General features: G+C 50.1%; 2 protein-coding genes across 8 annotated transcripts in view; both read left to right on the top strand.

Moving 5' to 3' along the window:
• Positions 1–424: 424 nt before the first annotated feature.
• Positions 425–3,178, top strand: LOC306797469 (uncharacterized protein; the record flags this gene model as incomplete). Its single annotated transcript, XM_079296835.1, has 7 exons — positions 425–502; positions 599–1,160; positions 1,252–1,479; positions 1,569–1,840; positions 1,969–2,228; positions 2,315–2,563; positions 2,662–3,178. Exons 1-7 carry the CDS (start codon positions 446–448, stop codon positions 3,176–3,178), a joined length of 2,145 nt encoding a protein of 714 aa, XP_079152961.1. The 5' UTR covers positions 425–445.
• A 2,449-nt stretch (positions 3,179–5,627) lies between these two features.
• LOC306797174 (uncharacterized protein) overlaps positions 5,628–22,635 on the top strand; it is a 30,510-nt gene continuing 13,502 nt past the window's right edge. For 6 of the 7 annotated variants that reach the window (XM_079296395.1, XM_079296391.1, XM_079296392.1 and 3 more), the window contains exons 1-3: positions 9,660–9,678; positions 19,420–19,485; positions 22,385–22,560. In XM_079296395.1, the coding sequence (XP_079152521.1) occupies positions 22,422–22,560 (139 nt within the window). In that variant the 5' untranslated portion in view covers positions 9,660–9,678; positions 19,420–19,485; positions 22,385–22,421. Of the gene's footprint in view, positions 5,762–9,659; positions 9,679–19,419; positions 19,486–22,384; positions 22,561–22,635 lie in introns of those variants that run through there. The other variant, XM_079296390.1, reaches the window with a different exon arrangement.

Genomic DNA, 22,635 nt, shown 5'->3' with positions numbered 1-22,635 from the left:
ACCACCCCCCCAGATGCCCCCCGTGCCGTCCCCCGTCTGGCTGCTGACCGTTTACGGCTACGATGTGCTGACGCGGCTGGACGAGTACAAGGCCAGGATCACGTCCACCTTCGGATCCATCTTGAAGATGGATTCCACCAAGAAGGCGAGTAAAGTTTGTCACAGTTTCATATTTTCTACCAGCTGCTTTGACACCACAGCTGTGTGTTTATGCTCTCGCATTAACATTTCTAATCTCTCTTTCTCCAGGTGACGAAGAAGCTCGCAGGTACCGCCTCTGACACGGCCGCCTGGGTTACCAATGTCGGTAATGAGCACGGGCAGGTCCTCATCAGCATCCTCACCTGCTCCGAGAGCGCCGAGGGCCTGTCCACGATGGCGGCCGGATTGATGAGGCGGTACCGACTCGCCGGGGTACCCCCCCCCCCCCCCCCGGCTGATCTACATGGACCGCGACTGCTGCAACAAGAACGGCGTGTCGAAGACAGCTGCCTTGTTTCAGGTGTGAAACTGAGACTGTTAATACAAATACTGAATCAGTAATATAAGAGTACAGTTTAGGAGAAGATTAAACCACATTATGTTTCTTCTTTCACAGGAGTGGGAAAAGCTTGTGGTGAGACTGGACATCTGGCACCTGATGCGACGCTTTGCATCAGGTGTCACCACTGAGAGCCACGAGCTTTACCCCACGTTCATGAGGCAGCTGTCTCACTGCATCTTCGAGGTCGATCCCGATGATGCCCGCCGTCTAACTGAGGCTAAGCGGTCCCAGCTGGAGGGGAAGCACGGAATGGTTGGCCTGACTGACGCCGCGGTGATCCGGAGGATCTCCAGAGAGGAGTGGAGGCTCCACTGTCGCCGGAGGACACGTGGGCCCGAGGAATCGGCAATCCTCATCCAGGAGCTCCTCGACACCTTCGGTGGACCAGCAGGACGCGACACCCTGGACATCCCGTTGCTGGACGCCCGCCGCATCGAGGACATTTGGAGTACACAGAAGACCCACCTCAGCTGCATTCAGGACCCACCAGGTGTGCTGCTGTACACCGAGACCGGCAGGCTGACCAAAGGCGGAGTCATCCTGCCGGTTTATCGCTGCGCGAGGAGCTCCACATCTTTGGAGTCCTTCCACCGCCACCTTAACCGGTTCATCCCAGGTACTCGCATGTGTCTCACAGCTTGTGACAAAATATATTCTGTTTTCACATTTCATAAAAAGGCTAATTCATGCTTGATCCAAAACCTCAGGGACACGAGCCAGTGCCAAGCACTTCCAGGCGTTCCTGGTTGATGGACTGGTGCGGTGGAACGAGGACCGCGCAGCAGCAGCTGCACCACCACCGGTTGCAGCTGAGGGACAGTTGGGACCGCTGTACTCCTACAGTGGCCACCTCAAGCACGTCCTTAACCAGAAGAGCCAAAGAGTGCTTGGTCTTCAGATGGTTAAGGACTTCACCAAGCCTGCTGAGTACACAGGTATGTGATGTGAAAACACTTTATTTCAACATCATAACTCAGAGTAAAAAGAGCAATTACTAAATGCACATGCGTTTGCTGTATGACAGGGGAGCTCATCGGGGTAGAGTACCTGTACCAGCAGACAGGCAGAGTGCTTGAGGACGTCAGCTTGGACCCTGACACTCCGGACGAGGCTGACGCCGCCATCGAGTCGCTCGAGGAGGATGATGATGAGGCTATCGTGGAAGATGTGGACCCCACCATCTTCGAGGCCGATACCCCATCCACCAGCACAGCAGCAGCCCGGTCAGGTGACGCATCGTCTGAGCCATCCGGTCCAGCCTCCCCTGACCAGGATGCCCCTCCTGAAGCCCCTGAGGTAAGTTCGCTACCGATACTGATGACGATGATGATAACAGTGACGATGGAATATTTCATATTTCACAGCGCATCGCTCTGTGCTTACTGACTCGTTTCTCCTCCTCTTCCTTTCTTGTTTCTTCTCAGGAGAATATACAGGGTCCTGATGACCAGCCTGGGTATCAGCACGTCCTGAAGCTGGCCCAGGCCCTGGTGGAAGGAAGGAACCTTCAGGGGCTTACAGACAGTAGGGTAGACAGACTCATCCTGCTCTGGAATCGCTTGCCAGAGCAGGACAAACAGCGAGTTGTCTACCCTCCCAGATACCGGGAGAGGCAACCTAAGGGGCGGTTCAAGGCAGCGAAGGGGAAGAACACCTCCTGTCCTGGCAAGGAGAGTCTCCAACGGTACGATTTTTTTCAAATATGAATGTATCCTCTTGTAAATATCTGCTGTATATCAACCCACACTTTGCTCTCCATGACTGTTTCAGCTGCCTTCTCGGACTGAACTCCAGCCCTGCAAACTGGCCCAGCGCCAGTCGCCTGGTCGAGGCAGTTTGCAGCCGGCTCTGCCAGCTCCACCCAGTGGCTACGCGGGTCCGTGGGTTGGCGAGGACTCGGTGGTCCCTCATCCTCACGGACTACGTGGCCATCAGAGAGGGAGTGCTGGCCAGCCTGAGGCTGATGGCTCAGACGGAGATCCAGCTCTTTGAGCTAAATCAGAGGACCCTGACCCAGTGGTAAGTGTTCAACATGAAGCTTTAAAGTTTTGATGGGTTGTAATCTGAGATTTATCATTTGATGAAGAGCCTAAGAACAATCTGCGTTTGTCTCCCAGGTTCTCTTGGCGGCAGAAGGAAAGAGAGAGGGATGTGCTGCTACAGGGAACTGGCGTCGTCCCTGCAGCAGCTATTGCCGTCCTCCCTCTCCCTCCAGCTAAAGGGCTGTCCTCTGTTCAGGTGGGACAAGGACAGCCCTTCCCCTTCAATGTCCCCGATGAGCAGCCCGGCCCGTCCTCCATTGGCCTTCCCCCTCCTCCTCCTCCACCCGCAACGCTCCCGGGTGTCTTCCCCGCTCCTGTCCCTGCCGGTCACCCTCCTCTTCCTGGACCACACATGCCCAGGTCCACGGCATATAGGAAGAGGAAGGCGGCCGAGGCTGCTGCAGCAGGGCAGGAGCCGCTGCCCAAACCCCGTCGGCCGACGACACAGTACACGTGCACAAAGTGTGGCCAGCCGAAAACACTGGCTACAGGACACACTCGTTTTGGTGTCGCGTACTGTGCGTCTGTCGGCAACAAAACTGTGGAGGAGTGGAAGGAGGACATGAACAAGAAACACAAGGGGGGGCCATGAGGGAGACTGTTCTGTTCTGTTTTTCTTTATTTATTCCTCCCATCATTTTGAATTTGTAAATAAAAGTATGTAATCTGCACTTTGTTTGTTTGGAAGCTTTATTATTTCTGATTGTAAAACTGGTTTAAAAACCAGCCAGCTTTACACATTAGGATAGAAATATGAGACACATACACACACATATATATTATATGTGTTTACGCAATGTGCTGCTGATACACTTAGGGGTCGAAGTGGTCAAATAATGAACAATAAATTAGAAACTGTGTTAACAGACAACATGTTTGAATGAGCAGAATGATCCCAAGAACACAAGATGTCATTAGAACTTTTTAATATATGAGCAGCTTGTTCAATGCTGTGTCTGTTGAGGACAGACAAGGAAGACAAGGACAGATGGTATGACGTTACACAGCTACTTTATTACTAGTCGACCTACTAAGCACTGTTACAACTATTTATTATTAATAATCTACTTATTGCTGACCATGCCAACTATTTCATCACTTTGCCGTTGGCAGGGATCGAACCGCCAACCTTCTGCATCCCACCAGATGCGCAGATGCGCAGGGGGGCCGAGGATGTTGCCCATTCTTCTCTGTGGAGAAAGGGAGGGCACGCGAGCCCCCCCTGCGCATCTGCTGGCATCTGCGCGTCTGCTGGCATCTGCGCGTCTGCTGGCATCTGCGCGTCTGCTGGCATCTGCGCGTCTGCTGGCATCTGCGCGTCTGCTGGGATGCAGAAGGTTTGCGGTTCGATCCCTGCCAACGGCAAAGTGTTAAAAAGTTACGAAATAGTTGGCATGGTCAGCAATAAGTAGATTATTAATAATAAATAGTTGTAACAGTGCTTAGTAGGTAGACTAGTAATAAAGTAGCTGTGTAACGTCATAACATCTGTCCTTGTCTTGTCTCTCCTCTCCTCAACAGACACAGCATTGAACAAGCTGCTCATATATTAAAAAGTTCTAATGACATCTTGTGTTCTTATAAGTAGATTATTAATAATAAATAGTTGGAACAGTGCTTAGTAGGTCGACTAGTAATAAAGTAGCTGTGTAATGTCATAACATCTGTCCTTGTCTTCCTTGTCTCTCCTCAACAGAATAGTAATAAAGTAGCTGTGTAATGTCATAACATCTGTCCTTGTCTTGTCTCTCCTCTCCTCAACAGACACAGCATTGAACAAGCTGCTCATATTAAAAAGTTCTAATGACATCTTGTGTTCTTATAAGTAGATTATTAATAATAAATAGTTGTAACAGTGCTTAGTAGGTCGACTAGTAATAAAGTAGCTGTGTAACGTCATAACATCTGTCCTTGTCTTCCTTGTCTGTCCTCAACAGACAGCATTGAACAAGCTGCTCATATATTAAAAAGTTCTAATGACATCTTGTGTTCTTGGGATCATTCTGCTCATTCAAACATGTCTGTTAACACAGTTTCTAATTGTTTGTTTATTGTTCATTATTTGACCACTTCGACCCCTAAGTGTATCAGCAGCACATTGCGTAAACATATATAATATATGTGTGTGTATGTGTCTCATATTTCTATCCTAATGTGTAAAGCTGGCTGGTTTTTAAACCAGTTTTACAATCAGAAATAATAAAGCTTCCAAACAAACAAAGTGCAGATTACATACTTTTATTTACAAATTCAAAATGGAGGGAGGAATAAATAAAGAAAAACAGAACAGAACAGTCTCCCTCAACAGAACAGAACAGTCTCTGTCAACAGAACAGAACAGTCTCCCTCATGGCCCCCCCTTGTGTTTCTTGTGAGGGAGGAATAAATAAAGAAAAACAGAACAGAACAGTCTCCCTCAACAGAACAGTCTCCCTCATGGCCCCCCCTTGTGTTTCTTGTACATTTCCTCCTTCCACTCCTCCAGAGTTTTGTTGCCGACAGACGCACAGTACGCGACACCAAAACAACGAGTGTGTCCTGTAGCCAGTATTTTCGGCTGGCCACACTTTGTGCAAGTGTACTGTGTCCGGCGTGGTTTGGGCAGCGGCCCCTGCCCTGCTGCAGCAGCCTCGGCCGCCTTCCTCTTCCTATATGCCGTGGACCTGGGCATGCGTGGTCCAGGAAGAGGAGGGTGACCGGCAGGGACAAGAGCGCGGAAGACACCCGGGAGCGTTGGGGGTGGAGGAGGAGGAGGAGGAGGAGGAGGGGGAAGGCCAATGGAGGACGGGCCGGGCTGCTCCCCATCTGGAGGAGGAGGAGGAGGAGGAGGAGGAGGAGGAGGAGGAGGAGGAGGAGGAGGAGGAGGAGGAGGAGGAGGAGGAGGAGGAGGAGGAGGGGGGCCACCCGATGAGGGTCGTTGCTGCTCATCGGGGACATTGAAGGGGAAGGCTGTCCTTGTCCCACCTGAACAGAGGACAGCCGGCCTGCAAAGAAGGGGTCGGGGGATGCGGGAGGCTGGTTGTAGACCGGCCGGGATTGGGGGGGGGGACCACCAGAGATTCAGCTCACTGACGAGCCGAGACCTCCCCAAGCTGTCCCTGGTAAACAGCGCTAGACCGATCCACTGCTGCTGCTCGACAGTGAGAGCTGCCCGCCAGGACCCAGGCAGCAACTGGTGAGACGACAACACACACAAGACATTTCAATATCTGAGGACAGCACTTCATGAGGGAGGGCAGCAGGGACACCTGAGGTCTCATATGTTTGACAGACAGCCTCACCTCAGCACTGCCAGCAGGTGGTGGGGGAGGGAGGAAGGCTGGACCGGGCAACTCCTCCTGTTCCTCCATGGCGACGACCTGACGGGCTGCAGGCGGTGTCAGGGTGGCAGCTGCAGGCGGCGGTGAGGGAGCTGGTGCCACTGCAGGCTGAACGGTGACGAGGGCTGCTGGAAGTTGTACGAGGTGTTCTCGGTCCAGCACGGCCTCCAGCAGCTCCTCGTCTGTGGGCTCGTCCAGTGCAGCAGAGTCACCAGCCCCCTGACGTGGTGCAGCTGAGGTGGAGGGGGCAGGAGGAGGAGGAGGTGGTGGGAGCGAAAGAGAGGCCTGTACATCTGAGGCTTAAAGAGAAATAAAATGTGACGGTAATCTTAAAGGATAAGATTGTGACGATGACGAACACAACAGATTAGACATGTTGATCAGACATGTTGAGTGAGTGATGCAGGCAGCAGACAGGAGACTAGAGAAAGCAGGGTGAAGAAAATGTTACTCTGCAGGTGCTCTCCCATTAGTGATGCGTTCGTGATCTGAGATGTGCACCAGGCAGACATCAGATAGTTTTCCATTCAACCCAAACTTACCAGTTTACTCTCCTCCTCTGATTAAAGAAGCATTTTAAAGTAAAAAAAAAAAGTGTCAACAATGAATTCAGGTCTTTCTGTTATTATCAAATCGTGACCAGAGTATAACTTTACTTTTTACTTACACTTCTCCAAGTCAACTACTGCCTTGACCAGCTCTTCAGCCGAAGGCTCCTCAGACCTGAAGGGGGGCAGACCTGGTCTGAAGGGGTTGAAGTGGGAGGCTGTAATCACACGATGACAGAACATAACACAGTGAACACAGGAATTTCAATAAAGTTGAACTAACTCTGCATATAGTTTTGGCTGGACTTGCCTGGAGATGCAGGCTTAGTGGCCACCATCTTTTTAACATGGGCCTGCATTTCCACCGCAGACAGAGAACGCCGCCCAGAGACAAAGGCCGCAAGTGCTGAACCAAGAGGCCTATAATAAGAATAAATGACACACAGCAACATTAATGATGAGACAACATTACAAATACTAACATTCTTCAGGGAGGTCATCCAGGTACATCAAAGTCAGAGAGCTTTACAGTAAAACACGTACTGTGATGCACTCTTAGCTCTCTGGCTTGCGGCCGAGACACAGGCTGTGCTGCTGCTGCTGGTGCTGGTGGTGGCGACAGCAGCCGTGGTGGTGGATGAAGCAGCAGCAGAAGCTCTCGTCCTCTGCCCGTCTCTGCTCCGGACGTAGTGGACGGCTTTCTCCATCTGCGTACCCGGAGCTGGTGCCGTCCTTCGGAGGTAGTTGACAAATCTGTACGAATCAGACATTTGTCACATGATTCTATTAATCGATGGTCAGAACAGCAACTATATTATAATCCAAATGTTACAAAGATGTACCGGATCTTCTTGGTGTCCTCGGACTCGTACAGGCTCTGCAGGGTCTCAAATTTGAAGTCCCCGAAGCCGACAAGCACCTGTTCCTCCTGACCGGGCTGGAGGGACTTCACCCACGCCTCCTCAAACGCCCGGTGAAACCTGACTGCCTCCGCAAACTCAGGGTACGCCAAGGAGTAGCGGGTGAAGGCGTCCTGCAAGGTCACAAAGGGCGGTTAAAACAGGCATCACTCTTTTTTAATTAAATTCACGTGTACTGAAGGACCCCACCTTGTTGGCCATCAGGGGGGACTGAGACCCTGTCCTCTCTCGCTCCTTCTGGTGGGAGGCGACCATATTCACGCAGTTGCCCACGTCGTTCTCCAAAAGCCAGTGGAAGATCTTGCCCTGATACTGACCGAACTGCATCTTCCAACGGCTCAGGACGAGGGTGGCGTTGGTGGTGTCTCCACCCTCGGAGGTGACGTGGGCCCAGGCCTCTGCATCCACCTCCTCCGGCGTCTTCGCCCTGTAAGGAGCTTGGCCCCCGGCTACCTGCCGAGGGCCAAGGGCTTGGGCCTGTGGAGAGGCCTTCAGCAGGAGGGTCCCATTCGAGGCCTTCTTGAATGTAGGATGTTCCATCTAAACACAAAGACAAACTTTAGCAGAATACTGCAATAAATACTTCAAGATCAAAAGGAAGAAAAATGAATGATAATGAAGAAATGACATGGGACACTTACACTCATTGTTTAGAAAGTGAACTCTATAATATGACAGAGGAGGACATAAATAAATAACAATAATGAATACAAATAAAACATTCAAGAATACTCAATTCTGTTACGTTTAAGTGTAACATGAGGTGTGTTGATACCCTCTTCCTTTGATCAATATTGAAAGAAAAAAACAGCCTGAAAGTGACTTTCACCGTTAAATGCTGTAACACGTGTTTATAAGGTGTTTTATGTTTGTTCACGTGAACGCATTACTGCTTTATATCTGTTCACTAACACTCTGCGCATTGTTATTCGGGGACGTGTTACTTGAAAAGGAACAGCAGCAGCAGTAAAACTGTATTTCACACTGTGACGATTAAACTGTAAATACGTGTGTAACGCTGTGGTCTAGCTAGCTAGCTGACGTCCATACAGCAGCATACAGCGGTGCGTTAGCGACGTTAGAGTCCAGCCAACAGCTGATAAAGCGGTTCAAACAGCACCAACGTTAGCTGGTTAACACAAAGCACAGACAAAGAGTTTAACGCTATAACTTCAGGTATTAATATTGAAGTTTCACATCGTAGGAACTGTAAAGCTCAGACTGTAATGTTACAGTCTAGTGAGCATCCATCACTCAGATAAGGGCAGTAAACTAAGCGTGAGCGATGTCCGAAGTTTATATGAGTTATACTGTGTTGTACATTCATATCTAACACAAATTAGCAAGCGCTATATCAATACAATTGAATAAAATTGAAAGTATTGCACTTACTGGTAATATCTGTTTTGTTTACGTCTCAACGTAGCGAGGATCCAACATGGCGGCTCCAGATTTAGGATTAGACAGAACGCAGCCATCTGATTGGATGTCGGCGAACGCAGCCATCTGATTGGATGTCGGCTTTGAGACATTCGAGACAAACGCAGCCATCTGATTGGATGCCAAAAGCATGTATGGCCTGATTGGCTCTTTCTCTCTTGATTGCCCTTGATTGCCTTTGAGACGCATTGAGACATTTGGCACAGAGGAGAATGAGACTCCTGGAGCGGGCGACGTTTTTTGCATTGTCGTCTTTCCACCAGTAGGTGACAGCAAATGCACGGACGACAAGCAGACTGTTGAATGCGACCTCCAGCATATCATTGTTTTATAGATACAATGCCGGCATCTTGAAGTGGATGCACCGTGACTATGCATTATATCACCATGCGTTTGCGTCCTCGTGGGTTTGCTGCATGCGCCTGTGAAAGACAGAAGTGCCGCTACTGCTCACTGATTAATCTTCCTCTCATCGTCTCCCCTTCCCCTCTCTCCCCCCCCCCTCCTCCTCCTTTGCCATGTTTCCTAAGCAACAGCCACACCCCTGTGCTTCCAGCTCTGCGCTCGTCTTCCACTGCGGGCAGCACTTCCCTTCTCTCAGCAAAGCAGCCCAGAATTTAAAAAAAATAACCCTTTCTAACATGTCGCATATTTTCACTTCCAAAAGATGTTGCACGTTTTTTTTTTTTTTCGTTTTTTTGAAATATATCAATGAGGGGATTTTCCCGTTAATGCATGTTTCCCATTGCGCCTTCCCTGCTGCATTTACGGTAGTTTAACGTGCGGTGGGAGGGACCAGAGGGCCCCTTACGGCTCTCATTGTCGCTCTGTGTTCAGTGCTCGCTCAGCAGCCCGAACCCACAGGTAAGAGCCGACGCTCTTTGTTGATCATTTACCGGCGAACGAGGCTTTGTGTTTGCTCAGCATTAATAGGTTCCGGCTATTATTTAATGCAACACCGGAAGCTTTAAAAAAAAAAAAAAAAAATGTTTGCAAAGAAAAGCCCTTGTGGTTGTTAACGTTGGCTCTGCGGTCTGCTAATCCTCAGCTGGTGTGTGTGCGCGCGTCACGGTCAGATGCACAGTTGTGTATGAATTCAGAGATGTGAAAGGATGCGATGTAACTTAACGCGTCGCTTTCCAGTGCACGTGAAGAAGAAATGTGTTAAGTTGTGTTTTATTTGCGGGTTTTTGTATTTATTTAGTTTTTTGTCGCTCTTGCTGAATCCTGGTGCGCCTCTCTTCGCTGCAGCAGCAGCCTGCGCCTTTTGTTCTGGTCCACGCCTGTATGGTGCTGAAACCGGCGCTGCCCCCCCCCCCCCCCCCCCCCTCCCGCCCAGTTCCTCCCTGCAGTACAGGAGAGCGGAGAATGCATTTGATTTAACGTGTGGAGGTGTGGATCATGTTCACACTATAGCCATCTCTTTGGCTCACGCCTTGCCCATGGCCACGGCCTGTGGATGAGGGAGTAGCCCCGCTTGTCTGCCACAGCCATGTCGCCCCTTTTGCGGTCATTACCGGCTTGCATCAGCAAAAGGCAGCATGACTTGCATTGGATGTATATAATGCATACAACGCATGCATTGTAATATCTTTCGTGGTATTTATTTGAGTTGCGTTACATTAATTGCAATAATTCTGTTACGACAGCAGAGAGCCACTGGGTGACCGGTCCCCTGATTCCTCCTGTGTGCAGGCCGTAATGGACCCTGATGGGTTGTAATGTCTTTTATATCATATTCAGCCAAAGATGGTGATCTAGAAATGTCCAGACCTCCATTACACATTGGATCTGTTCCAAACCGGCCTCAAGCTGAAGGAGAAGCAGGGGGCCCGTAGACTCCCCACGTCTGGGTGTGAGAGCATTCCCTTGATGAAAAGGAATTAACGCTCTCATGAGACGAGCGCGCCAGTTTTTTTTCGTTACAGTCGAGGTGTGTGTGTGTCAGGTTTCACCCACTTCCCCCGGTCAGGACAAACCTCTCCATCAGGCCAGATTGGTGCTGAGTCTAATCACCGATGGAGTAATTGAAATGACCTCAATCACGAAACAGGTTGTGTCCGTGTGTTTACCCGCATAAGCTATGAAAACACGACTTAGTTAAAGCTCAGATCGCTGTACTCCTGTGTTCATGTGAATAATGTGTGTGTGTGTGTTCGCCACTTCTTGCTTTTTCCCACCACTATAGGAAACCCTATCCGCCTCCCTGCACCACGCACGGAACATTAAGTATATTTCCCAACGTCAATTCTGTTAGGTGGGCCGTCAAAATCCCGAAACCACAGAACCACTGAAATTAAGACGCGGCGTATTGGCTGCTGCGTCCGTCCTCCTGGGGAGGAATTGTACTGGAACAATGTTTGGAGTAAAGATCCGTTTCTGTACGAAGGGCCTGATTCGGGTTTAATGTGTGGCGTGATGGGTTTCGGAGGCGGTTCTGGTAGGTCAGGAGTGCCTGACGTAGGTGAGTGCGGTGCCACAGGTGTTTGAGGAACGCCCCAAAGTTATTGTGGAGGACGCAGGTGCTGAGGTTGATTGAGTTGGATAACCCCTGTTTATCTGTTGCTTGGATCCATCCCGCGACCTCCTCGGCATCCAGCACGCCCCTTGATTGGGACACGAGAATGCAGGCAGCTGGGCTGTTGACATGTTCTGGATAATAGTATGGCTGTGTCGGCCTCTATGTGCAGCCAGCTGGGCCCTGCATCTGTTTCAATGTAACGCACCGGGACTTGGCAGGATTTGGTTGGCCTTCCAGTTGAAGGTGTAAAGGAAGTGCCAATTAGACGGACAATAATGTGTTTTTTGGCTGTTAAAGATCTATTTGTCAATACTCCATCGAAGACAGAACTATTTCAAAACGCAATAGCAGCCTAAATGATGTACTAGAAGCAGCAGTGCACACAGCAGTTGCATTCGGAGGCCTGTGTGTTTTTTTTTCGGACCCTGGACGAAACCATCAACGAGCCCCATGCGTCTTCCTGCATGGGCCGGGGACCTCCACTTAGCCTAGCGTGGCGGCTAAGCTATGTAGCGCCGAGCCGTCTAATCGTTTCCAGATGTTCAAGCTGAACGGCTCGATTGTGTTCTCCCGGGCTTTTTGCAAACAGCGGACTGGCAGCGGTCGTATAGGCCCGAAAACATGGGAGCGCAGTGTGCTGGGGGAATCAAAGAGCCTCATTGTTGGACGTCCGTGTATTGTTCGAACATACACACTCCGGTTTCTTGATGCTTTTATGAACATTTTTCTTCTCCATTGCATCTCACTTGATCCATTTAGGAATCTAATATAATGGAAATAAGTCTCCGAGGATTCAAGGCCTGGAGCTTCCTGAATGAAACCAGAACATGTCTCTTACTGTGTCAGTGTGTCCTTCGCACACAGCGGCTCTGTGGAGCCAGTGTGGAGCGTAGAAACAGATGGACGCCGATGGGACATCACGTTCCTGTAAGTCTGTTTCTAACTGGACTGCAGGAGCACAGCAGCTGAGTGCGTGTGGTGGACCTCCTGGCCCGCTTCCAGGAAGGTTTTTTTGTTGTTTTTTTACTCCCTCTTCAAATGTCTGAAGAGGGACTTACCCGCAGATCTAACATCCTCTCTTCGATATGTAACAGACGAAGTGAGATGAAAGATGTAATTCAGGGCAAATCCACCAATAAACCTTGCAGAGACGAGACATGTTTGAATTGCTCGATCGTTTGCGTTCTTTGTCTTTCAAATACTGCTCTGCGGTGGGATTCTCATTCGCAAGTATCTCCCTATCTGGACCGTCTGTGTTGTTTTCAAGTGTCGACTGTGCCTCCTGCCCCCGATTTGGGGCCATCAAGGGGCCCCCCTCACCACGGCAACCCCTGCCATGGAAACCAGCACCCTCAAAGGAATGAGCCTTTTGAGTACCAGTGTGCAGAGACCCTCTGTACTCACTCCATAGTAAGAGGATACAGACAGGGGGCCTGGAAAACAGCGTTCTCCATCCTGTTCCCTTGTTTTTCCCTTTCCTTTCCTTTCCTTTCCACCTGTGAATCCCCTGATTGGGTCTCTCCATTTCGGCCCTACCGCCGAGGGCCAGAGAACGAACGGAACGTGTTGAATCTCCTCTTGCAGCGTCCAAGGGACCGGTCGCGTTGTGTCGGTGGCGCACATGCGCGTCGGGACATATGCGTCCCCAGGGCGCTGTTCAGTGGAGGCAGGGTGGGAGACTTCACCGCCTCAGGTCACCTCATTAAATCCCAGAGCGTAAATCCTGGTAGAAAAGGGAGCATCAACAGATGCTTGTGAATGCTTCCTTTTATATATACTTGTATATTCCGTGTTATAGGTTTTATGGATCGTACAGTAAAACCCGTTCAGCGTCTCGGGTCTCTCAGGAACCTGTCCGCTGTGTTTTACCTCTGCACCGTAACGGTGCAGACGTCTGGGCTGCGGCTCACTGTCGGTACCAGCATCTTTTTCCCTCAGCTCACCTGTCCCCTGTTGGGAAGCAGGAGGACAAGGACACCCCCCCCCCGTGGTTCTGCATGTCCACATGCAGACGCTAATCCGCTGCCATCTGCTTTCCATCTCGGTGGGGGAGGGGGGGAGGATCCTGCACGTGATGCCTCCTTGTCCACGTCTCTACGGGGTAGGGAGGAAAATCCCTGAGCCTCCTTGTGCCCCGAGGGCTTACCAGGCTGGTCGCCACCGTTACACCCTAATCGAGACTCTAAAGAATGTACCCCCTTTATTCAGGGGCAATGGACCTCAGAATAATAGACCTGTTCCTCTGCATGACCCCGCTCTCCGATTGGTCAAAAGAGGCTTCCGGGGCTGAGAAGTCAACCACCGTGTGTGTGTGTGTGTGGGGGGGGATCGGGATGACATAATAGAGTATATTTTGGCAGTCACTGCGGGAAGTTCCTCTTCATGCTCGTAGCCTGTTTTTCAGAAGGCAATTATTTCCTGTATGTCATATATCATGTTTTCAAACAAGGAGACACTGAATGCGTTTTGTCTGCAGCAGCTCGTATACGTTCTCCAAAGCCCAGCTATACGTCCTGCCCCCGGGCGGCGTTCCCCAACTACAGCCTCTGTGAACCAGCTGCTATCTAACCCCACTAACGGGACGGAGCTTCAGATCCGAGACGCTTTCATCTGCATCCACATCTGAGGAATGAAAACACGAAAGCTCTGCATCACTCTGTCGCCACACCGAACCCCGTGTCAGCACATTCTACCTCCTTAATAACTGCTTCATTCTTCACTCCTTCCTCTTTTGTTCATGGAAACTGGCCAGAGATTCCCAGGCAACGATGTTTTGTCATTTATTGGTGTTTACACGTGCCAGGATGGAGCTGCGTGCGGATCTGGGTCTTTGCTGACGTCTTATTTTTTTGCCTGTATCTTATATTGCTTGGTGTGTGTGTGTGTGTGTGTGCATGCGAGCTGCACTCAAGCCCTGTGCAGCTGCCGCCCTCCTCCTCCTCCTCCCTGCCCGTCTCTGATGACTTCCAGAAACTTCCGCTCTTCACGCCGTCTCAGTGACACGTGTGTCCTCTCTCTCATCCAAGCCTGAACACCACGGCAACTGTGCTGCTTCTCACACGTCTCTCTGGGGAAGCAACCCAACATCTGGACTGAATAGTCGCTAATAGTCTAGAGACATCTGTATTTGTGTTTCCAAGAGTTGTAAATTGTGAGCCATTGAAATTGTATGTATTTTGGGTGTATTAATATCTTAAGGACGGAGCTCTCCTCCTCTTCCTATCCCTACTTTTAAACCTCAGTCAAGGACTGTTTCTGTTCGGCTGAGCTCGAACTGTCCTCCTGCTGGAGCTTCATGGCTCCAAAACCCCAGCGTCTGACCACTGGTGCCCGGATCCCGGTGCTCCCCGTGTAGGTGCTAATTTAGAGCAGATGGCATGTTGGACGCCAAGGCTCAGGACTCCCATCAACAGGAAATGGCTTAGAAACGGGGACATCCCTGCTACAGATTACAGCCGTTTACCTTTCCTTGCTGTTAGCCTGGCCTCTCAGTTATCCGCTGAAGAGAGGAAGAAAGACTCCATGACCAATCTATAATGTAAATAGTGTTTTTCTACCCACTGAAGTTTCACTCGGGGACAATGGAGGGCTGTGTTCCCTGCGAGTCAAAAGCATGTTGTGACTTTTCCGTGGTGTCATATGGGTTTCTTGTACAGTAGCCAGAGTTTTGGACGACTTCAAAGCCCACGGCTACACCCTGTGGTTAGTGTAAAGCCGGGCACACGCCAGCTGGAGCGTTCACACACACACACACACACACACACACACATACACGACCTGGCAGGGACACACACGCCACGATACGCACGCCCTCAGACGGGCACGCATTTATTCAAGTCCATACAAACCGTTGTCTGCGTTCTCACCCGTCAATTCCCCCACAAACACACATGCACGCACAGTCCCTCCACTTCCTGTCTATTTCTTTCCCCTCAAAATGACGTCTCTTGTTTTATGAGGGCCTCTTTGGGGCATATTTCACATTTGAGGAATTTCCTGTGCTCTGCTTTTATCAGAGGGGAATGACACACAGGCCATCTTTAGTCTGTGTGTGTGTGTGTGTGTGTGTGTGTGTGTGTGTGTGTGTGTGTGTGTGTGTGTGTGTGTGTGTGTGTGTGTGTGTGTGTGTGTGTGTCCACATTCTGACATGAACCCGGAGAGGCCATCCTGCTGGGTGGTAGAAAGGAAGAACCAGTTTCCGCCCATCACAGTTCATATTTATCCAGTGGCGGTCCGGCTGCTGCACGAGGAAGACTATTGGACATTCCCCCGGCGTGCGTGTGTGTGTGTGTGTGTATGCATATGTTATTGGTTGTGCTTTGTGATTGCAAGCTGGTCGTTGAGATGGCGTGTTGGCTCTCGCTTGGCAAATGAGCAGCGCCTCTATTTGGTCCTTGGCGGTTGCAGACGAGGAAAAGCTGCACTTTCACAAACCACTTCCAGGTTTTAATGCACTTTAGGAAGTGCTTTTCAACCAGCCTCGGTACAGACAGCCGGCACTCTCTCAATAGTGTCGAGTGGCTGCGGTGTCGACATAATAGTTGCTTTTTCCCAAAACATGAATGGAGTTGAGTTCATCTGGCGTGTGATTCTAGTGCTTCTGTAAATCAATACTCAACTGCGGCTTTATCGCTCCCTCATTGAGAGTAATCTTTACACAAAGACATTTCTGATGCAGTGACGTGGTTGACCGTGTTAATACAGGCCGAGTTTAGTGCTGAACTAAAGGGATTGAACCAGCGACAGACCGACGTGGGCTTGAACAAGGTGGCTTTAGTTTGAGCGAGTCCTGCTGCGGTGTCTATATGCGGAGGGATCCTCAGGGGATGGAGAGGATCAGCGTCTGTGTCTTGTCGAGCTGCTCTGAACAGACTGACCTTTGACCTCTGACACCCGAGTCGTGGCAACAGCTTCTCATCGGCAGCGGAAGAGTTTGACAGCTTCATCTCGATGACAACATGTTTGTTGTTGCGTAAATTCAAATGAGTGGGGATAAAAACAGAAAGCCACTAGCCACTAGCCACCTGTTTGTTTTTCAGAAGAAACAGATTGTGCTGATCTTTATTCAGGATTTGTTGTCTGTCTCCATCTTTAAATATCCCTGAAACACAGTGGACCCTGGCACTGCAGCGTGGCCTGTTTGCACCTTTATAGTGTGTCTGATGTTTGACTGTCATGTCCCGCTCAAACACAGGGCCAACAAAATGTGTAATCCGGTGACGGCGAGCTCAGCCTGCCGCTGTGTCTGACAGTTAGCGCGACTAGCATCTGCTTTCAGCGGATGCTGATGAGAGATTAGATGTCAGTGGCTATGCTAGCCGGCTCTGCTGCTCCAGGTCCAGGCCTCGCTCTGTAATCAGGGCTGGCAAAAGGCCTCCCTAAAGGCGGCTGGCGTTGACAGGGCCGTCTGCGGCTCTCCGAGCTTTCATCCCCACCCCGCCGGCCCCACCCAACCTCCATTCTCCTTCCTCCTCATCGCTTATCTCCCCTCGCTTTTTCCTTTCACCCAAAACTCCCAAAAGCGGCGCCATGCCGCTTGGTTCGTCATGAGCACCGAGCCCAACTCATCTCTTGTTTGTTTTTTAAGAACTGGATCCAGTCCCAGACGGTGACAGGTTGATTACAGTCATACACTGATGGCTCTTTCTGCCCCAACCCCCTGGAACAAGACAAGCTAATGATGGGGCTGAGGGAGGATGTGATGTGGGATGGAAGCAGCAGCACTGGCTCGCTCTATTCCCCCTCTTCCTCTATTCTTTTTGTAAGTGCTTTTGGGCACCGTATGTAGCTGTGTCCTTTCATGAGTCGGCCTCACGTCAACCTCAGTGGTCTCTGTGTGGTTTGGCCATCGCGTTGGGGAGTGTCCCTTGACATCGGTCTGGCTTTCTTCCGTGAGTTCATTTATTTCCCTCTTAAAGTATAGGTTCAGAAGTCTGTTTTAATACTCGTCTTGTTTTGAGTATCAACACTGGCTTCACCAGGATCGGTGCCGAAGTGGAGCGGTAAAGAGGGAACCAAAACAGTGAAGTGGCACAACAGCGCAGGGATTCACTTGTTCGGTTTCTTTGTTTTTATTGATTTATTCAGCCGTCCACATTTGCACCCATTCCTTTTTTGGTTTGTCTCTTTAACTCGTATTTTTTGTTTTGTATTTATTCACAACTTTGACAGCTCTCGTACGGCGCGCGATGCACCGCTCAAGACTGGGTCCATTGTGAGCCCCGGGACTGCAGACATCGTTCATTTCATGTGGTTTTGAGGTTGGTGTAATGAGCAGGGAATTAGGCTTTCAGCAGTCAGCACTCCCGGCTTGTATGCTTTTGCTCCGCTCGTCTGGCCTCTGCGGTCTCTCACCCAAAGATCCCCCCTTTGTCTCAGAGCTGCTGCTGCTGCAGTCGGCCATGCCTGCAAATGAGCACCAGGGACAGAGCCATTATTCAGCACGGAAAATTCTGCTGGAAATTCCTCGGATAGAGGTTCATCTTGGAGCTCAATTCCCTCCGGGGTGGATGAGCCTCATATCTCTTTCAAACATGAATTAATGAGGCTGCCACGTGCACACACATTTCTTGTGCCCATCCCCCTGTTATCCACCCCTCCCCAATGCTGTGGAGACACTGGTTTGCTTGCAGTGTGTGCTGGTGAAGGGAAAGTCAGGGGAGGGGAGACCTACGTCAGACAGCATGCATGTTGGCTCGGTGTGCAGGTTATTTTCAGAGGCGAACTGTAGGAGAAAGGGGCACCGGGGTCTCGTCAACACCACCCTCGACTGTGACAGGACGCCCTGAAGTGTCTGTTGACAAGTGATGGGTTTGCAGCTGGATGACGCCGGCGGGCCGGGCAGACCGACGCAGCTGAACAAAATAGACGGCTTTGTCATTTCAGGCAGAAGTTGTGGTGACTTTGAGCTTGAATGTCGAGATTTCAAGCTATTTTTGCCACATAAGATGCTACTTATTAGCTGCACGATGCTATCACAGGATGTCACTGCAGACACAAGTCAATGATGACAAAACAACACTTAGAGAGAGAGAGAGAGAGAGAGCGCCCTGGGATGCAGGAAGCGACGCTCATTGAATCTGGACCAGATAATTGTGGGAAAGTCTTCCTGTGATGTTCGCCTGTTATCTGTCATCCTTGACTCCTCCCTTCCTCCGTCTCTTCTCTCTTTGCCTTCTGCTTGACACACTTGGCCTCCCTCCCTCCTCCCGGGAGCAACCTGCCGGTCAAGACGAAGTCATTTGTTCCCAAAGACACTTGTTAACTTCAATTTGTTTTACCATTTTCTGTTCAAGATCACAAGCACTATTTGTGGATTTCCCCTCTTAATAAAAGCATTTGTGCACTCTCAGAAAACAGACGGATTGTGGTTGAGGGAGATTAAGGCTTCACAACAAGCAGGCCAACTGCTGCGTGAGAGAGGGATCATGTACTCGCTCCTGATATTGCCGGGCCGGGCGGTAACCACACGTCTCTCTGTATATTCCTCTCTCCTCATCGTGTTCTTCTTCTTCGCCGGCCAGCCTTCCCCCAGAAGAGACATACCACTTCCTGTGTGACTGTCTCTTTATTTCTCTCACTTTTTTTCCTCCCTCTCAACCCCCCCTTTTCTCTCTGTCTCTCTTTCCCTCCTGCTTGCTGCCATTCCTCTGTTTCCTTCTTCTTCACTCCAGGCCTCTTTCTCTCTCCTCTCTAATAAATCATCCCCCTTCCTGTTTGGAGGATCTCTGCTCAGCCCCCCCCCCCCTCCTTCAACCCCTGTCTCTTCATTTCCCTGTCCAACTGCCACAACCCCCCCCCCCCTTTTTTCCCCCCCATTTGACAAATCTCGGTCTGAGTCTGTTGGCACACAGATGACACGTTCACTTGTAATCACTTAAAAATAATCAATTTCTGCAAGGATGATTGTCATCATCCTTGCAGCTGCCTTGGAAACTACTGACCTCTGTTTCTGTTTATTTTAAATAAATGAAATACCTTTTACAGACCAAGTGACGCAGGGAAGTGTTCAACTTTGGTGCTGCGGTTTATTGACGCTCTAACATGTCTTCCCTCTTCTCTACCTCCCTCTTTTTCTCATGCAGGTCTGAGCAAACGCTTCGACTCAGCACTCGTCCGTTTCATCCATCAGTGAAGGCCGCTCGAGTTAGGTAAGCTCACGAGTTTAGGATTGTCTCGCACTGAAATAAGTCAAACGAAAAGGCAAGAACGCAGAAGTCTGGACTGCTGCCAGATTGGTATACTATGTACTTCTACTCATATCCCCCCCCTGCCCCCCGCCACCCCCACCCGTGACATTTCACACTGACTTTTCCCATGACTCATGGGGCCCCCAGAGTCAGATCTAAGTGGCTGCACTCAGCCAGATGATTAGCTTGGCTGTCCAAGGATGTGTAATAGAGAGGGAATTATGTTCAGCAAACACGTTTGGAAGGGGGACGGGGCAATTGTTCGGGTTGATGTCATGCGAGATAGTTTTCCCCGCTGAAATAAAAGCAGCCGTTATCACTCGAAACTCGTGTTTTAAGTTTTTTTGTCAGCTGCATAAATGTGAGTTAAAATGCCGGGGAGGGAAATGACAGAGCGAGTGGCTAAATGTAGATTTGGTGGTAAATTCGGAGAGGTCTTGTGTGTGTGTGTGTCTATACTTAACTCATGTTAACAATGTGTTTGCTCCCAGCCAGAGAGTTGTGGGTTGTTTAAGCTCCGTGGATGCATTCGGGGGCGTCAATGAGAGCGGTTGCGCGTGTTTTGTTTTGAGTGTTTGTGCATGCTGTGTGTGTAGGTGTGTGTGTGTGTGTGTGCGAGCGTGGGCGTGCAGGGCGTGGGCTGTCGGCGGCCATCATAATCCCCTCAGCCTTGAAAGGAGGCAGCGACTGACCGCTAAACAGACGAGACGGGGGGGAACACAGCGGGGGAGCTCAGCGCTGTGTGTAAATGTCACAGTGGGTTCTTTATGTTTTTGGGTTTGGGACAATTAGCAGCAATTATTATGCAGGATTAGCCCGTGAATCTCTGCTTTAACCCAAATACAATTACAGTAATAATGTGTCAATAAGGAAGAGCTCCATTTGGGCTGTTACCCATCATGCACTGCAACGCACCACACAGTGTCTGTGTTTATGTGGCTTTTGAGCTTATAGTGTAATAATACTGCGCTTTGATGAAGTTTTGAATGCCCTTTAATAGTACAGCGTATGTATTTGAATGAGAGGAAATATCACTTTCAACTTTGACCTTTCTTGTTGTCTCTAAAACGGCTATATCCCCTTGAAATAAAAAGAGGAATTATGGATTAAATAAGGACTATTATAACAAATATGAAGTCAAAATGACAAAACACAGCATTTCTAAGGACGTTTTCGGCAGTATAGCCTCCACAATTGTGTCCATCAATAATATTCAGAGCTAAAATTAAACTATAAACTGTCCCATCAATGATACGGATGTAGAAAATCATAACTAAAATCAGAGACCAGGGACACACACTTACAGACGGACACACTCGGGGCGCTCACAGAGGATTAAGGGCAGGTTGGCGCACTGAGACGGGCTGCCAGAGATTCCATCCTCCCTCCTAAATGGATGGTGACATTCCGATGCGAGCGCCGCTCCAGGGAGGCATGATGAGTGACCCAGATTGGGATGCGGGTGGTGGAGGGGGGAGGTGCAGAATGGGAGGGAAGTGAGGTCGGATTAGGGACCGGGGATGGGGTGGAGTCGGCATCGGAGAGGGACGCCGGGGCTGGAAGGTATAGAGCGAAGTAGGGGGACAAAAGAAAGAGGGAGAGAAGTCAGGCTTCTCTCTTGTCTCCTGCTGGCATGCTCAGTGCAAGACTTGCATCCCGAGACTTAACGGGACTTGACAGTCCTTCTTTGGCTCCCAGTGCTGTTGATTTAACCCTTTGGTGGTTGACATGCTGTGCAGTTGTGCTGAGCTTTATCCTTCCTGAAAGTCAAGCGTGATCTATCGAAGTCTCACGGCTTCACCGTAGGTGTTGTGGGTTATTTTAGGGCAGAAGAGGAGGTTGTTTTTTTCCTGGTGTCACTCTAAATGGAACCAGAGATCAGTTCTTGTCTGCAGGCGATTGCCACATCAGTGTTTTAATTAGGTTGTCCTGCACATGAAAGCAGTATTATTGTACTTTGTCAGCTAGCCACGAAGCAGATTGCAGACTGACCCTAACCCGATACGACTGGAAAACAGCTCAAAGGGAGCGATGGGAGAGGGCGACGTCGGATCACGTTAGGAGGATGACACGGTGTGCCTGGAGAGTGTTTTTCTCTGCAATTAAGTGCCTTTTTATCAAAAGACGAAACAGAGGGTTTATGTGAGCAGCCACGGTTTATGCCATCCTTTCGTATGGACAATGAGTAACATCTCGTTTAACATCTCGTTTATAAAGCAACATTATGTGTTTCCTCTTCAGGGTAGAAACAGGCTTTTATTCGGGTGCGTGCTTGATCAGAGTGTGGATACTTCAGCAGCGCATACTTGACCGGGGGCGACGTCTTTAGTTCTTGCAAATGGTGGGAAGGAGCTTGTTGCGCGGCAGCAGTGCTGTCTGACCAATCTGCCGGACCCCCATAAGACCTGTTCTGGTTGCCATGGCAACAGCCTCCTCATCGAGGATGAGGGGATATAAAGGGTGTGTTCGCACGCCCCCCCCTCCCTCCGACCATTTCATAAGCTTCCTGCTGCAGTGCACCTTAACATCTGTGCCTTTCTTGCGTCGTATATTCTGGATTAATACGCGGTTTGTTTAAGATGGTTTTTTTTATGGAGCTCACCCCTTAAGCGGCGAGTGTGTCCGTTTTAGCGTGCATCAAATTTGAAGGCACTTTGAATGTCTCAGGACATGGATGCCGAGACAAAGACCAGCCGGTATGCGAACAGTGTAGCGCCTCACTCCCTCTGGTGGCGGATCTGTAATCTTCACCGTACAGCGTGAATGCTGTACCACAGTCAGCTGACATGAGATATTTATTTTTGACTCTCTTATGCTGTCATCTCTCTCTCTCTCTCTCCCCCGTCACTTGCTCCAACAGGTGACCTGTCCCCGCCCCGGTGTCCCAGCAGGCAGGCATGGCAGACGGTCAGCAGACAGACGAGCACTGGGCCTCTAACGGCCAGGAGAACGGCGAGAATGGCTACTCCGCCTACAGCGCTGCCTACAGGGAGAATGGATTCCACGGTGGGGCAGCTGCACATCCCGGAGCGACAGGTAGGAACGCAGACACGGTGTGTTTGTGAGTGTGTGTGTGTGTGTGTAAACATGTGACTACAGCATCAGGTCAAT

This window comes from Melanostigma gelatinosum (genome assembly GCF_949748355.1).
Source record: "Melanostigma gelatinosum genome assembly, chromosome: 24".
Classification (NCBI taxonomy): Eukaryota; Metazoa; Chordata; class Actinopteri; order Perciformes; family Zoarcidae; genus Melanostigma; species Melanostigma gelatinosum.
Note: the sequence above shows the minus strand (reverse complement) of the source record. Positions and strands in the feature narration are given on the sequence as shown.